Source organism: Vombatus ursinus, unplaced genomic scaffold (genome assembly GCF_900497805.2).
Source record: "Vombatus ursinus unplaced genomic scaffold, bare-nosed wombat genome assembly UNPS02014832.1, whole genome shotgun sequence".
In the NCBI taxonomy this organism is placed as follows: domain Eukaryota; kingdom Metazoa; phylum Chordata; class Mammalia; order Diprotodontia; family Vombatidae; genus Vombatus; species Vombatus ursinus.
The window spans coordinates 53,677,416-53,694,754 of NW_020954610.1; the positions used below are offsets into that span (position 1 = coordinate 53,677,416).

Genomic DNA, 17,339 nt, shown 5'->3' on the forward strand with positions numbered 1-17,339 from the left:
TGAAAAGAGAAGTTTGATGAAGCAGAAAATCAAAGGACCTGGAGTTTGAATCCCAGTTCTACTAAACATGTGGTCCTGGGCACTCAGGATCACAAATACAGAGGCCAAAAGGGACCTCAAGGACCCTAGTCCAACTCCCTTATTCTACAATTAAGGAAAATGAGGCTCAAGGTAGTAATTGTGTCAGAAGCTGGATTTGAACCCAAGTCTCCTGACTCTGAAGCTAGTGTGGTTTCCACTGTACCATGCTGTCTCTGGCCATCTCTAAATTCTAAGATCCCACAAACCTAGAGGCATATCCAACACTAACACTAGGAGGTAATTCACTAAAATATCAGACTCAGTTTTAGATACAGAAAACTAGGAAACAACCCCCCAAAAAATAAACAGAATCAGAACAACATTAGATAAAACTTAAGGAAAAGTTACTCTGGATCAGGACCAGCAACTTAAGTCATTTATCTTTGCCATACAACCCCATTCGAAATCACTTTCAAAAACCAGTCAGCTCTCTAACAAACTAGCTCCAAAACCACAGCGTATCCAAGGACTGAAAGAGCTTCCTCCTTCCCCCCCACCTTGTTTTATCTACTTTTGATTTTCCCCAAAATTTTATGAAACAGGGTCGAGGGGAGACCCTAGTAGAGCACTTAGGAGACTACTTATGACCAGGCAAACTCTCCAGCAATTAGGCTGGGGATCGACCAGAGTAGTAATGGATAAGAGAAGCCCGACCAGAGACAAAAATAAGCTCATTATCTCAACTGATAAAGTGGGCTCAAAAGGTAGAAAGCATTTAAGATAGAAAAACATAGCAATACATTCCTAATGACACCAACACTTGAAAGATAAAGACGTGTCACCAAAGAAGATTAGGGGAAAACAAGGAACTATTACCAAGATTCAGACACATTAATATCTAACAACCAAAAAAAAAAAAAACCAACCTATCTTGCATGGGACAGAACCTGACTAAACTAATTTCTAAGTTTCTTTTGGGACTAAAGACCAGCTATGTCCTAGATCTTATCTTCACAAACACACAAAAACTTGATATTTTCTAAATGTTATGAAATGAGAACTTAAATATCAATAGCTATTCATAGATACTGAATTTAGGTAGAAGCCAGAAGCCAGCAGTCAGGATTTTCCTGTACCTTTAAAAGGGGATAATGGTAAATGCAGAAGGAATGTTCTTGGAGCAGGAACTCCAAACCCTTTGCATACACAATCACTGTCATCAAATCAGCTGGTTGAATTTGCAACAATCAACAGGCTTACTGGGCCCCTTAATGGGACCCTCATGTTTACCTCCATCTTGACTGTTCACTTTAGAAAATAGTAAATAGTCACTAAGAGTGCTCAAAGTACCCCAAATGTACCTTTTTAGTTTACTGAATGTAATCATACGGCTTAACAGTTCCTAATATTAAAGCAGTGGTTTTTCAAAGTGTTGTCTGGGAGTCCTGGAAGTTCCCAAAACCCTTCAGGGAGTCCTCAAAGTCAAAACTATTTTTCTAACACTAGGATGTTTTAATTTCTAATATGGTATTTAGTTGGATATAATCCACATACACAAAAGCTTTAAGAGTATTATAAAAAGATCCTGAGACCAGAAAGTTTGAAAACCACTATGTTGTATGTTACTTATTTTATTTGGTATCTATACTTCAATACAGGGCAATTAGGTGGCACAGTGAATATAAAGGACCAGGCCTGGAATCAAGAAGACTCATCTTCATGAGTACAAATCTGGTCTCAAACACTTACTAGCTGTGTGACTCTGAGCAACTCACCCTTTTTACCTCAGTTTCCTTATCTGTTAAAATGAACTGGAAAAGGAGAAGGCAAAACATTTCAGTATCTTTGTCAAGAAAACCCCACATGGGATCACAATGAGTCAACATAACTGAAAAATGACTGAACATACTTCAATATTGAAAATAATTTGTTTACATGATTATTTGTCTATTTAATAATGATACAAGCATAGTATGGTGGAAAAAGCATCAAGTTAAGAACCAAAAACCTAGGTTCAAATTCTAACTGTGCTTTGTGACCTTAGACAAATCACTGTCTCTGTAGGTTTGGTTCCTCCTTGATTAATGACCTCTGAAGTTCTTTTCAGCTCTTAATCCACATAAATACTAAACCAGTAATTAGCATCCTACCTACAACCTAAGTTTTTCACTATTTTAAATAATGACCTTGGGGATAAGTGGTACAGCGGAAAAAATGCTGCATCTGAAGTCAGAGGCCTTGAGTTCAAATCCATGTTCTACCACTTACCATCAGTTTGACAATGACAATAAGCCAAGTCACAACCTCTGGGCCTCAAGTCTTCTCAAGTGTAAAATAAGAAAGTTGCACTAGCCCTTGAGGATTGCTTCCATTTCTAAATCTATGATGCTATGACCTTTTCTATTTCAAGAATAAGATTTTTAAAAAGAGGGGAAAAAAAATCACTGCTTTATTAGAAGTTGCCCAAAAAGATTTTTTCAAAAAATTTCATACAATAACTGTTTAAAAAAAAGGATTACAACTGATGGTCACTACAGGCAAATTTCATAAATATCATCTACAATGACATGTTTACATTGATAAAGGCAAAAGATAACCATATTCACAAGCAAAATCCATATCAAAGGAAAATCTCATTCAGACTACACTACTTCAGAACTTATAGTAATAAAAAGTACTGAAAAATGTGATGCTTTTGAACCAAAAAAATAACTTCTTCCTTTGCCAATTTTCCATGTTTTATAGGTATGGAGACCACTCAGATTTTTCTTTAACAACACTCAAATTTAGGGATTATTTCAATTTGCCTCAATTTCTGCATCAATATTTATATAATCAGTGTTTATGTTCTAGAATTTCAGGTGCATTAACATCAAGTGCCATTTTTCACTAATTTCTCATTTTTCTTTTTAATACCAACACCTCAGTTTAGAAGATGTAGTTACGTAATACAACTGCACATCTAAAATATTTTATAATTCAGACCATGCACAAACTTTGGCCTCTTTTTCTAAATCAATGACATTGTGTTTTCATTACCAACTTCTTCAAAGATAAAAGCCATTCTTAACCACTTCATATATATTATTTCAAATTACCACATAGCCAAATGGAAACCAAAGCTTGAGCAATGGTTAGGTTAAACATGGCACTTAGAAATAGATATTCATTAGATTTGTCACTTATCCCAACCACTAGCGGACAAAATAAACCCTTCCTCCCTAAAAAACATTCATATCCACACCAACCTTGTAGAATTAGTGATAGAAAAGGAAACTACCTAAGTAATTCAAAGAGACAATAACAAGTTTTTACCTAAAGAATATTACTGTTACCTATACATTCATGTAATCCTAAACTTTGGAAACAAGAAATCAATGTGGAAAACATACTTGTAACTTCTATCTCTTGTTTTTGCACAGCAACCTACCTAGACATTGTTATGTATGCAAAGAAACCCCATTACTACTCTAAGCTGGTTAGTCTTTTAAATCATCCAGTAGTAGATTTCTGAAACCTTCTTTGGAACATATAAATGTCTAATCACTTGACTTGCAAACCTTTTCAACCAAAACACATCTTCCTTATTTTCTAAATCAGTGTGGTTGAAATGCAAAGCTCAGCAATAGCAATAAATGGATAGGCTTCCATGTCAAAGAAAAGTTCATCATGCAAAATCACCAATATCAAACTATGTTTATAATGAGTGGAAAGGACAGACTGCTTACCAAAACTTTGCTATGAGGTATGAAGTAGACTGAGTAAGTAAATTCAACTTACTGGAGAATATTAGCATAGGCTATTAACTATCCAAAAGCTCATACTTGAGGTGTTTTTAAGGCACTGAACTACCAAATGGCAATACCTAAACTTGCATATAACTAATCAATCAATCATCTGATGTCTTCAGATAAGACCGCTACAAGTGTTGTTCTCATTATGACCACTAGGCAAGAAAAAAAAATGAATTGTTTTCCTTCCTATATTCCTCTTGTAGAGTGCATACCTCACAACATTTAATTAGAACTCTACAAGATTATTTTGAGATGTAAGGCCTTCAGAGTTAGTCATGTAATCAATTACTCTTGAAGTTGTAAACAATCTCTTGCACATGGAGGAGGCAAAAAAAGGTTTCCCGACACCAACTTTGGAAATCCACCGCACTGTCACTGACTACAATCCTTTACCCTGAAGAGAGGTACAAGTCATCTTTACCTTTGTAGAGGTTGGTAACGGCAGTGGCTGCATTTTGGAAGGGAACCCAGAGGGAAAGTCCTTGCTGTTGACACACTCGATCTAAAGAGACATACAGACAGAAAAATAGGATTTTGGAGTCAGTCACTCTGAACGGCCATGTTAGGTTTCGCCATTTTGTTCAGGGGATTTAGAGCCTTACAGACCGTGGGAAAGCCGGTCGCTGACCCCCTTATCCCATGTCCTCAGGCCAGCGCTCCAGGCTGCAAGGCCGCAACAGAGCCCGAGCTCGACTCTGGGCAGCGGCCCCTCCCTCAGCCCCGGCTCCGGGATCCCCGGGCACAATAGAGCCGGCCCATCCTTCGCCATTTTGTTGATACCGTCGCCGCCGCCTCCCCTTTTCCTGAATTTGGCAGCGGCCTCGGTGGCGGTGTCTGACCCAGGCAAAAGCGGGGGAGGACCCGAGCTTCCGGGCCGACTAGGGATAACCCGGCGCCCACCGTCCTACTCCGCCCCAGCCCACACCCACCCGGACAGCCCTGCCGCCTTTCACACCACACCAAGAAGAGCAAACAACCTGGGGCTGGCAGCCCCTGGGGAGCTCAGGAGGGACCCCCCGAGGGGCTCGCGGACCGGGGCGACCGCACCTCCCCCTGCGGCCAGGGCCCCTCCCCGCCTCCCCCCCCCCCCCCCCGGCCCCCCCTCCCCCCCCCGGGGGGAAGAGGGGGGGGGTCCTCGGGCGGGGGGGCCCGCCGGGCCCGTCCCCGGAAGGCAGGGCGTCCCCGCCCCCGCCCCACCCCTCGCGCCCCCACCTGAAACGGGGCGGAGACCCGACCGACCGACCTCCCTCCCCATCCCCCCACCCCCGGCGGGAGCTCCCCCTCCCCCCACTCCCGGGGAGGCCGGGGTCAGAGGGGAGAGCCGGAGGCGACTCCGCCCCACCTACCGGGCCCCGGGGCCGGTCCCGGAGCCGAGGCGCCACCTTCCGCCATTTTGTGTCTCCTGTCTGCTTTTTTGGGGGGGGGTCGAGAGGGGGAGGTCTTTACGGTCCCGGGGGCGCCCCCTCCCCCGCGCCCCTTACCTTTGTAGAGCTGGGCCACGGCGGTGGCCGAGTTCTGGAAGAGGTGCCACAGCTTCTGCTGCTTGTGCTCGGGCTGTGCGGCGGCCGCCTCCTCCTGCAGCTCCGGGGGCAGCTGCTCCTCCTGCTCGGCCTCGGCCAGGCACTGCCGCTCCCACTTGGTGAACCAATGCTCGGGCCCGTGCTCCTGAATCTCGGATTCGCCTTCCTCCTTCTTATCCTCCATCCTCCTCCTTCCTCTCCGCTTCTTCTTCTTCCTCCTCCTCCTCGTCGTCCTCGTCGTCTGGCGAGCTGGCGGCGGGGCCCAGCGGCCGGCTGTTCTCTCTCCCCTCCACCCCGGGGCCTCCTTCACCTCCCCACCCCCCAGGCCCCGAGCTCACCACACACCCCACCCCTTCAGCCCCAGCCTGGCCCGCCGGAGGGCCGGGCCACTGCCCGCCAACCGCCGCCGCGCTCGGGCCGCCGCCGGGGAGATGAGCACTACAACTGCCGCTGCCTCTCTCCCCACACGGCCCGCCGGGCCCGCTTCTATCGCCCCCCCATGGCGCTGCGGCCGCCTCAGAGCCGCCGCCGCCGCTCTCCGCCGGCTGCCCCACGCCCCTCGCTCACAGTCCCTGCCTGCGCCACGGAGCCCACACTGAGAACTGAGGAACGCGGCGGCGGCGGCGGCGGCGACGGCCGCTTCGCTTCCCCTCGTCTCCTTCCTCCCCCCGCCCCGCGCCCCCCTCTCCCGCCCACATGCTGACAGGAGAAGGTGCCGCCCACTTCTCCCTCCTCCTCTTCTCCAGGTCCCACCCGCTCCGAGGCCCCCATTGGCTGGCCCCGCCTCATTCCGTGCCCCGGCCCACCCGATCCCTAGAGATGATTGGTGCAGAAGAGTGTCCGTCGTGACGTAGACGAGCTTGGCGAGGGGAGGAGGGTGGTGGAGAGGGAATGTCATAAAGGGTGAAGAGCGCAGGAGGGAGTAGGGGGAAGAGGGTGAAGAAGCAGAAGGAGGGGCCAAGAGTGGTTGCATCCGCAAAAAAAAAAAAAAAAAAAAAAAAAGGCGAAAAGTATTGGGTGCGCATGCGTGTTTATATTTTGCCCGAAGCAGGCTGGCGGCGGTCTCTTACCCTTAGCTGTGGGGCTTGAGCCAAGGAGTCACGTGTTTCGGTGCAGGAGCCGCGCCCGGCTGGGACCTCCTTTAGAGGAGGACCGGTTTTATCCCGTATCACTGACTCCCAGGGCGCAAACCGATCTCTACCCATGGGTCCCAGGTTGCATCACGTCCCCTTTTCGTACACCATTGTTTATTCCCTCTACCCAACACTAACACAAGAGCAACACCCTCAGCAGCCCAGTAGATCCCAGCAAAACGAACGTGCATGCGTGAATATCCTTGGGTGCCCACAATCTGATAGTGAATCACTAAATATGTGTATTAATGGAAGCACAGAATCTTTAAGAGTTGGAAAGGAATTTAAGGGTTATGTAATGTGATGTCCCACCCAGGTGTAAGACAACCCCTTCTACTGGCATCCTTGCTTAATCACGCACCCCACGCTGCCTGTCAGCCACAGGGAATTGATCGACAGCTGTAATTGTTTTTAAAAGTTCTTTTTGTTGTGCAAAGGTATGGTTCCCACTAAGTTCCATTCATTGATCCTATTCCTGCTCTTTAGGATCAAGCAAAACTTAATTCAATATTTATTAATTGTTTAATGTCCATGGCATTCAATGGCTAGGTATTGGGAACATGAAGATAAAAAAATGTCACCGTCCGTACCTTCAAGAAGCATAGAATATTACTAAAAATTGAAGAGTCTTGCTTTGCGGATGAAATGTATACAAAGGAATGATCCACACAACAGGTTCTCCCAATATTTGAGAAAGGAGAAAATATTTGAGGGGAAGGGAGGGAGTGGAGAGCAGAAAACGATTCACCAAAGAGGTGATGCCTGAACTGTTCTGAAGAAAAGGGTTTCCACCTGAAAGATCGAGATGAGGGAATGCATTCCAGGCGTGTGGATGGCCTGTGAGAATGCTATGGAGGTGGGAAATGACATGTCAAGAATAGCTTGACTGGAATGTGGAGTGTGTGACAGGGAGTTATGTAAAATAAGGCTGGACAGGTAGCATGAAGCCAGATGTGAAGACCTTAAATGCAAGATTGAAGAATTTGTACCTTATTCTAAAGAAGGGGTTTTTTACCTTTTTCTGTGTCATGAATCCCTTCGGCAGAATCTGGTGAAGCTTATGGAACTCTTCTCAGATTGTTTTAAGTGCATAAAATAAAATATATACGATTAAAAAAGTACTAGTGAAAATAATTACATAATTTTTCCCGTCCAAATTTACAGACCCCCCCCAGGTCCATGGACCCCAAATTAAGAACCCCTGTTACTGAAACAATATAGAACCACTAAAGATTTTTGAGCAGAGAAGTAATAGGGTCCAATCTGTGCATTAGAAAGAATATTTTGGCCCCTGTGTGAAGGACAGATTGGAGAGAGGAGAGATTGGAAGCAAGGAGACCAATTGCAGGTTATTACAATAATCTAAGCAAGAACAGAGGACTTGAACTAGATTCATGTTAGTATGAATGGAGAGAAGGGGAAGGCTATGAGATGATGAGAAGGTAGCATAGGCAGAATTCAGTGACTGATTGATGGGATGTGGATATGAGGTAGGAGAGTAGAAAAAAATAACAATAATTCCAAGGCTTTAGAGTTTAGGCTACTGGGGAATGTTAATAGGTATGCTGAATTTGAGCTGCCATCAGGTGAAGCTATCCAGGAAGCAATTGAAACTGGAAGCAGGGAGGCAGGGAAGCAGGTTAGTACTGGTTACACAGATTTGGTAGAGAAATGATCACTGAATCAATGGAGAAAATGAGAGAAGGAAGGTAGATTTAGGTAGAGCCTTAGGAGACACCCACACTTAGTAGGTTGTATTAGAATGAAAGAAATAGAGATGGAACAGTCAGACAGATAGGAGGAAATAAAAGAACCAGGAGGAAATAAAAGAACCATCACAGAATCCAAGGTATAAGAGAGTATCCAGGAGAAGGGGATGGTCAACAAATGCCTTAGAAAATTTCAAAAAGAGGATACATGGGGAAAAGACATAGGATTTAGCAATCAAGATACTGGCTTTTGAAAGAATAACTTCAGGATAATAGAGACCATCAATGGTCAGAATATAAAGGATTTAGGGGTAATGAGGTGGAGATGGCAAAGGAAGGCTGTTCTTTTTAAGAATTTAATAGTGAATGGAAGGATACTGGTCAATAGCAAGGGAATAGTGGGGTCACAAGATTTTTTAAGGATAAGAGAGGCCTGAATATATTTATAAGCAACCAAGAAGGAGAAAGTAGATGGGAAAATATGACTGATGGAAATTAGGAGTAGATTGAGTAGAGCAAGTCTAATTCTTCCTTAAGATAGCCCCTCTGAAATTTAAGTACAACTATTATGTCCCCCTATAAATCTTCCCTTTACCAGGTAAACAGGTTCTTCCCTCCTTTCCCCCATCACCTGCCCAGAGGAGTACAGGGATTATTTTCAAGGAAGATGCAATTCTTTGACTGTAATAGGAAGATTTTATTGTCTTTTCATGGTTTCTTTTTCCTTCTAATGGTAATTGTTGCAATGGAAATTTCAAATGTTTAGTCTAAGAACTCTAAGATTAAGACCCCCCTCAAGATGGTTGTGAGGATCAAGTGAGATAATATATGTAAAATGCTTTGTAAATCTTAAAAAGCACTATATAAATGTTAGCTCTTATGTACATTTTTAGAAAGCTTCGGTGGAGGCTTAAGGTAAGACCCGATGGGATCTCCACTCACTGAGAAACAATCATAAGTCATTCATCTGGAAAGCTCTGTCTCAAGATGTTAGAAAAAGCTATATGTGCTTAAATGGGGTTAGGGTAGGATGTATCCCCTAGCATTCTCCTGCCCCTGCTCTCCATATTCCCTGTATTCCCCTTTTTTTTAACTAATAAGTAGTGTGGTACATTGGGAAGATCACTAAATAGAGTCAGAAGATCTGAATTAGAAACAGTCCTTCCACTTGCCACCTAAATCACCTCAATAAGTCATTTAACTAATCTGTAATCTAAACTAATTTTCACTTCTGTGGAACTGAGGGGTTTAGACTAGATGAATTCTGAGGTTCCTCACAGCTCTGACTTTCTCTGATTCTTCACAGATCTGCCTTTCAGGTCTAGCTGAAGGCCACCAGGTCCTATTCCAAACCGCTGGCCTAACAATCATAGGCTCTTTATAATATCTCCATTCAAGAGTTCATCATGCTCAACTGTATGTTAAAGAAACATCATATCTTTTAAAACTAAAGGTTATATTAGGGAGATCACAGCAATGGCTGTGGTGTCAGAGGACTTGGATTCAAATCCTACCTCTGATGGGAGTATGATCTTATGTGATCTACCTACCTGTGCAAATCATTTAGCCTCCTAGGCTTCAGTTACCTCATCTGTAAAACAAGATGGTTTGACTAAATGGCCCCTGATACTCCTTCCAGCTCTAAATCTATGATAGAAAGAATGAAAGAAAAGTATATGCAATGTCCAATCTTGGTTTCAGAAGACCGATAATAAAACACACCTCTTTTCTATGGAGGGAATGATGTGTTTATACATATACTGTCAGACCCCAAACCCCAAATGAATTAAGGGGATGTCTACCCCAAGCGTGTGAAGACTTTTCCCAGTGGAATGAGTAAATGGGAAGAGTTTGTTCCAACAACCAAGAAGGTGGCTGAAGCAGGCATTGTGGAGTGCTTAGAGTTTGGTCAGACATCAAAGACACCAAGGTCATCATCCACTGTATCCTGGGCCATTACCAGTCATCCTGACTTTTGTCTTGTCACTAGACAACTCTGGAAGAGAGAGTGAGGCTGACAACTTTGTGCAACTCTGCCTCTCTTAAATCCAATTCACAAGAAGTCAAGACATCACCCTGTGATATCAATGGTCCTCCTTTGAAAGTGAAGGACAAACAAAAAAAAATAGTCAGATACCCTTATAAAGGAGGGTTCTAGACTTGGGTAATTGTTGTTAGGATGTAATAGTAATGTAACAAATGCAAAAAGATAGAAGCTGGATCTGTGATTTTATTGGTATAGGGAACAATTTATGGTCTTAGAGTAGTAAGTAAAACACTGAGAGGTCAAATTACTTGTCCAGGGTCACACAGCCAATATGTAGCAGAGGTGAGATTTAAACCCAGGTCTTCCTAGCTTTGAGGCCAACTCTCTATCCATTATGCCATGCTATCTCTCAACAAACAAACAAACAAAAAAACAATATATAAATGAATAAGGCATTTAAAAGTAATTTTTTTAAAAGATAACTAATCTGAGCATTGGAGGTCAGCACATTAAGTTGTTTCCCAGAATATGTAGGACTTTCTGCGAATAGTGGCCTAAAGACTTACAAAGTCTACTTATGCTACAGTGTTGAGTGTTCACACATCCTCCCACACTGATTCTTCCCATCAGATTGAGTCTACTGTGAGAACGAACCATAATTGAAGTCCCTGTTCCCCACTTCACCTAAATAAAACTCTTTAGGAAATCTCAAATGGCTACAAGCCGTTTTCAACAACCTCAGGATAAAGTTTGCTGCACCAAAGACAATGACATCAACAAAATTTATTCTCTTCTCCATAAATACGACTAAAGTTTTGCTCGTGAAACTCTCTTTTTAAAATTCTCTTCCTTCCAACTTCTTTCTTCTAAAGAAAGTATTCTGTGGTCCCATACCCAATTCTGCCCCAAGTTTTATTGATTCTGCTGTTACAGTATCTCTCATCATACCATTCTCTCCACCCATATGTCCAGCACCCTAGTTTTGACCCTCTTACCAGATTAGTCAGGTCTCACCTTGACTAAATCAGTGTTTCCATAAACATTTATTAAGTATTTACACTGTGCTAAGTGCTAGGGATACAAGGAAAGGTAAAAGACAGTCCCTGCCTTTTATAATGCTACTCTATGAGGTAGGTTGGTACAAGTCTTATTCCCATTTTACAGATGAGGAAACTGTCATGTAGAGGTTTAAGTAACTTGCCCATGATTATAAAGCTAATAAGTGCCTCAGGCAGTATTTGAATTCAAGCTTCCTGACCTCAATTCCATTGCTCTTTCCATAGGGCCTAGCTGCCTCTGCTCCTATGGTAATACTTTTCTAATTAATGTCCCTAGTTGCAGTCTCTCTTGTTAGAAATCCGTTCTATGAAATATGATATTCTGTAAGGCAAAGGAGCTTGGATCACAACCAAGGATCAACTACCCAGTGAAAATGAGCATGATCTTTCAGGGGAGGAGATATTGGATGGATATTCAACGAAATAGGTGACTTCCAAACCTTCCTGATAAAAAGACCAGAGCTCAACAGAAAATTTGATCTTCAAATAAAAGACTCAAGAGAGACATAAAAAGGTAAAAGAGACAGAAAGAAACAACACATGTTATTAATAAGGGCAAACTGTTTACATCGCTACAAGGGAACCCTTGAGAACTGTATTGTTATTACACCATGTTAAAGGGGTATACATAAAGGGAGTGGGTATAAGTTGACTTTGATGTAATGATTAAAAAAAAATCTAATCAAGTGGGTTAAATGGATCCAAGTAAGTGGATTAATCTGATCTAAATAAGAAAATGTACTGAGAGAAAAAAGAAAGGAGGAGACAGACAAGGGCAAATTACATTACAGGAAAAGGCACAAAAGCCTATTACAGCAGAGGGAAAGAAGTGGGGGGGATGAGCATTGTTTGAAACTTACTCTCCTCAGATTTGACTCAAGAAGGGAATAACATGATCAGTTAGGTACTAATATTGACTTAACTCTTCTCAGCAATACAAAGATCTAAGACATCTCCAAAGGCCTCATGATGGAAAATGCTATCCACATCCAAAGAAAGAACTATGGAGTATGAATGCAGATCGAAGCATACTATTTGCTTTTTTTTTTCTTCTGTTGTGTTTTGTTTCCTCCTTCTGGTGGTTCCTCCTATTGGTTCTAATTCTTACTTACAACATCACTAATGTGAAAATATGTTTAATAGCAATGTATATGTATAGCCTATATCAGATTGTGTGCTGTTTTGGGGAGGGAGGTGCGAAGGGAGGGGGAGAAAATTTAAAACTCAAAAGCTTATGAAAATGATTGTTGATAAATCAAAATAAATTAATTAAAACAAAAAAAGAAATCCATTCTATACCCAGCTGCTAAAATAATCTTCCTAAGTCATAGACGAGACTTTATCATTTCCCCTCCTCATAAATCACCAGTGGCTCCCTAGTGCCTTCTGGATAGAATGCAAAATCCTCTACCTGGTACTTGAGGCTTCCCACAATCTGGTTCTACTATACCTTTCCAATTCTTAGTGCCCTTTACCCTCCTCAATTTATCAAATTATAAATCATTGTCAAAAGATCATGTAAGTGCTTTTCTGTGTGAATGCTACTACCATTTTTTTCCCCTTCCTCAGCAGAGTAAGTTTCTTTAAGGCAAAGTCTATTTTTAATTTTGTGAACATAGGTATTTAGTCAATGCTGGTTGAATTGAATTGAATTGAATGAACTAACCTACTAACTATTCTTGGAGTTCAACATTCTATCTATCTCCAATCTCTTTGCTTTTGCACAGGCTATCTATCCCCTATGCCTGGAATGTACTCCTCATTCATCTCCAACTCTCAGAATTCTATCAACAAGTTTTAGTTCAGGTACCACCTCTTCCATGAAGTCTACTCTAATCCTTTATAGTCAGTGCATCTAGTATCTATCCTAGTCCCTAGTACAGTATCTGTCACATAGTAGGTCCTTACTAAATATTTGTTGATTTGTTATATTTAAATATCAATGTGAATGTCATATCACCCAGTTTAATGTGAACACAATGATGGCAAGATTATTTAATTTTTGTTTTTGTATTACTCTATCAACACATTGCCTTGAAAATAAAATATAATTAACATATATTTGTTGCATTGGGTTGAGTTGAATTGAATTTTTTTTTTAACAAACCTGTGTTAAATGACCTCTTATGTAACAGAGAGTCAGGAGACAGGGGGCTGTCCTTGATGTCTAGAAGGTCAGAGTTCAGGTCCTGCATCTGATTCATACTAGCTGCGTTACCATGGCAAATCACTTGTCAGTTCCTCAAAAAGTTTTCTACATTTAACTGTTGATCTAAATCAATGGAAGGAGTGTTCACACTGGGAGCTCCCAATCCTATCGCTAGTCAACAAATCTGGATTCTCCCCCGCCCCCCCCAAAAAAAAATTGTACAAAGCACTGTCCTAGGTGCTGAGGATACAAAGACAAAAGGGAAATAATGCCTACTCTTATGGAGCTTATATTATGGAAGGATACAATTTGTACAGCGATAAGTAAATACAATGTAATTAAACTACACAATGAAAATACTAAATAAGGGCAGAAGAAAGAAAGAGGGTGCTAACTGATGCTGACTAACATGGAGAAGGTGGCACCCAGCTGTGCTTTGAAGAAAGCTAAAGGGGCAGCTAGGTGGCTCAATGGGTAGAGCACCCATCCTGGATTGAGGAGGACCTGAGTTAAAATGTGGCCTCAGACGCATAACACTTACTAGCTGTGTGACCCTGGCCAAGTCACTTAATCCCGTTGCCTAGCCAAAAAAAAAAAAGAAAAGAAAAGAAAAGAAAGCTAAAGATATTACAATGCAGAGGTGAGGAGGACATTCCAAGTACGGGGGCACACCTATGTTGAGATACTGAGGAGAGGTACATTTGTGTAATGTCATGTACCAGGAAGAATTAGCAGTTTAGTTGGGCTATAATGAAAAGCATGCAATGAAAATAAAAAAGCATTATATGAAATAAGAATAAAAAGGTAAATGGGAACCAGATGATGAAAGGCCTTCAATGTCAGACTGAGAGTTTGTATTTTATCCTAGAGGCAATAGGGAACCACTGAAGATTTCTAAATAAAGGGGGTGACCTGATCAGATCTGCATTTCAGGAATTTTAATTTGGTAGCAATTTGGAGGATGGATTAGAGAGTGTGAAAACTAGAAGCAGAAAGACCAATTAGGAGATCATAGCAATAGTTCATGTAAAATATAAATGTGATCTAGGATATTGAGCGAAGAGAAAGGACTGACGTGAGGGATGTTGTGGAGGTGGGATTAAAGACACATTGCAACTGATTGAAAATAGGGCTTAGGAAAAAAGATAAGTCAATGATAATGCTAAGAGAAACATGATTGAAGGACTGGTACTTTAACTCAACAAAGATTATGTACAAATTAAAATATTCAGCTCTAAACTGAATACAGAAGATTGAGCATTCTTCTTTATGAAGCATTTAATTGAGATTGTCATTATTTAGACAGAAAACAAAGTAATTATAACTTTTTGGCATTCCAGATACATCAACGCCAAGTAATTTTCCTCAGGTTGACCTATAATACATATCTATACTTACTTCTACATCCTCAAAATACTTGAAACACCATTAGGTATTCTATATTTTTAATGGTATGAGAAAACTTTATTGGATAAGGGGGAAAATTGCATTTTTATTACAATATATTTGATTTCACTTGTACTCCTATGAATGTTATTGTATACATTTAAAAACATTATTCAGAAGCTTCTCCAGGCTGCAAAAGGGGTTAAAAAAAGGTAAAGAAACCTATGAGATATCGTTTGAAGTCATTTCTAGTTCTAAATGTCCAATGAGTTCCCATCTTGCCTTTGACAATACTAGTATAATCTTGAGCAAGTCATTTAATCTCCCTCAGTTTCCTTATCTATAAAAATGAAAGGATTGGATGATTCTCGAAGATTGGTAATGAAGCATGCTACCCACCTCTTGACAGAGAGGTGATAGATTAAGGTGTATTTTTTGGACATGGCCAATGTGGGATTTTGTTTTGCTTGACTGTGTGTATTTGTTGCCAGAATCGTTTTTCCCATGGAGGGGAAGAAGCAGAAGAGAGAGAAAATGGACTTTTCTTGATCAAAAAATAATTTTTTTAAAAAATCTGCTGAAGGAAAGCAAGGAAGAAAAGAAGGAATGAAGGGGGGGGAAGAAGGAGAAAGAAAAGGAAGATGAAAGGGAAAAAATGAGTTGAATAAACCAGCTTTTGATGCCCCTTCCAGTTCTAAATTTATGTTTCTATGAACACTTAGTACTTGTGTTACTTTGAGCAGATAGGTCACCAACTTTCTGGACTTTAGATTCTTCATATGAAAAAAGAGGGGGGTGGTGAATGAGCTAAAGGTTCCCTTCTACCCCTAGATCTATGGTCTTGTAGTCCTAAGCCCTATCCGGCCCCATGATAATAAATAAAGGAAGAAAAGTTGGAAAATTACACTTTGAGTCTGGGGATAAGCAGTTTCTGAGTTATCACAATGATAATGTCTCCCCAGTTTTTGTCTTCATCCACTATTCATTCAGCAGCTATTTCCATAAAAGTGGTTTCCTTCTGTTTAAGGAAGTCCTGTCCTTATACCCTCATTTGCTACACCCTCAGTAAATATACACTATAACTTTGACTACAAGTTGCTACTTGCTTTCCAGCAACATATAGGATATAAGTTTGCTGTTTAATCATGACTGCAATCTGGAAGGTGAATCATATGCAAATATACTTTAGTAAGCTTGTCTATAATCTTTCCTGAGCAGTGGAATCTATGGTTTTGTACTCCTAGAGTTCTGATTTGGGTAGGGTAGAGGATCTGAAGTTGGAGAAAATGGGTTGAAATCTGGGATCTTACATTTACTATCTGTGTGCCCTTGGGCAAATCACAGTATTTCTCTGGGTCTCAGCTTCTTCATCTATACAATGAGAGGGTTAGACTAACTGGCCTCTTAGGTCCCTTACAGTGATCCCAAGATCACTACTACCAAGATTCCTGCAGACTAACATATCACTATATCACTAGGAAGTAATTCTGAATTCTTTCTTGCTGTTCCTCATATACTCTACTTCTCCTGTCTTCATGCCTTTCACTGGCTGTCTCCCATACATAGAATGTCCTCCCTTCTTACCTGGTCTCCTGGCTTCCCTGGCTTCCTTCTTGACTCCATTCAAATGTGATTTTTTTTTTTTGCAAAAAGCCTTTTCCAATTACTACTACTACTACTACTACTACTACTACTACTACTACTATTACTACTACTACTACCACCTTTTCCGATTACTACTACTGGTACTAGTATGACTAGTACTACCCTACCACTACTACTACTACCACTACGACTACTACTCTGCCTTTCCTCTGAGATGGTCTTCCATCTACACTATATACAGCATGTACATATATACATTGTACGTACACAGTTATTTGCATGCTTTCTCTTCCATTAAACTCCTTAAGGACAGCAACAATGTTTTTGCCTCTCTTTATAATCCCAGTGCTTAACAGAGTGCCTGGAATCTAGTAAACATTTAATAAATGCTTGCTAACCCACTAACTGAGACTCTCATTTAGGAGAACCTCAAACTTAAAGTAGCACTGTAAGTGTGGAGTAATCTATAAGTCTCTAGGGAAAGATGGGGCTCACCTGAGATGGAAATAAAGTTGTCTGGACTATTTAGGGTTCCTGAAAATCCTTTATATGTTTTGTATTTTCACTGGGGTGGCCCTCTTTACAATGCTTCTGCATGATGACAGATAATGTCACCACGAACACTAAGACACATTATACTAAGTTTTCTAAGGCTCAGAATTCAACTGGTTTGAATGGTTTTTTCATTCTTTTGAGAATTTCAAGTCATAAAAAGAGCCTTCTCTTGCCACAGCATTAAAAACAAGGCAGACCTTTTCTATTTGGAAATGCTGGACATTAAAATAGAATAAACAGGCTAGTATCCCTACCTGAACAAATAGAATTCTCATTTTGTTTCTATGTCCAGCATACTGAAATGACAATGTTAGAATCTAGCTTACTACATTTTTAGGACTCCGTCACTGAGTTGCTCCACAATCTGATTATTATCACAAGAAACCTGTCTGTCAATCTTTTCTTGTCTTTTTAGCAAACAC

General features: G+C 41.3%; 1 protein-coding gene across 1 annotated transcript in view; it reads right to left on the reverse strand.

Annotated features, from left to right (window-relative positions):
• Positions 1-5,643, reverse strand: part of CUNH16orf72 (chromosome unknown C16orf72 homolog) — a 43,211-nt gene extending 37,568 nt beyond the window's left edge. The window contains exons 1-2 of the mRNA XM_027839193.1: positions 5,297-5,643; positions 4,237-4,317 (exon numbers count right to left, since the gene is read on the reverse strand). Of these exons, the coding sequence (XP_027694994.1) occupies positions 4,237-4,317; positions 5,297-5,519 (304 nt within the window). The 5' untranslated portion in view covers positions 5,520-5,643. The remainder of the gene's footprint in view (positions 1-4,236; positions 4,318-5,296) is intronic.
• Positions 5,644-17,339: the final 11,696 nt, after the last annotated feature.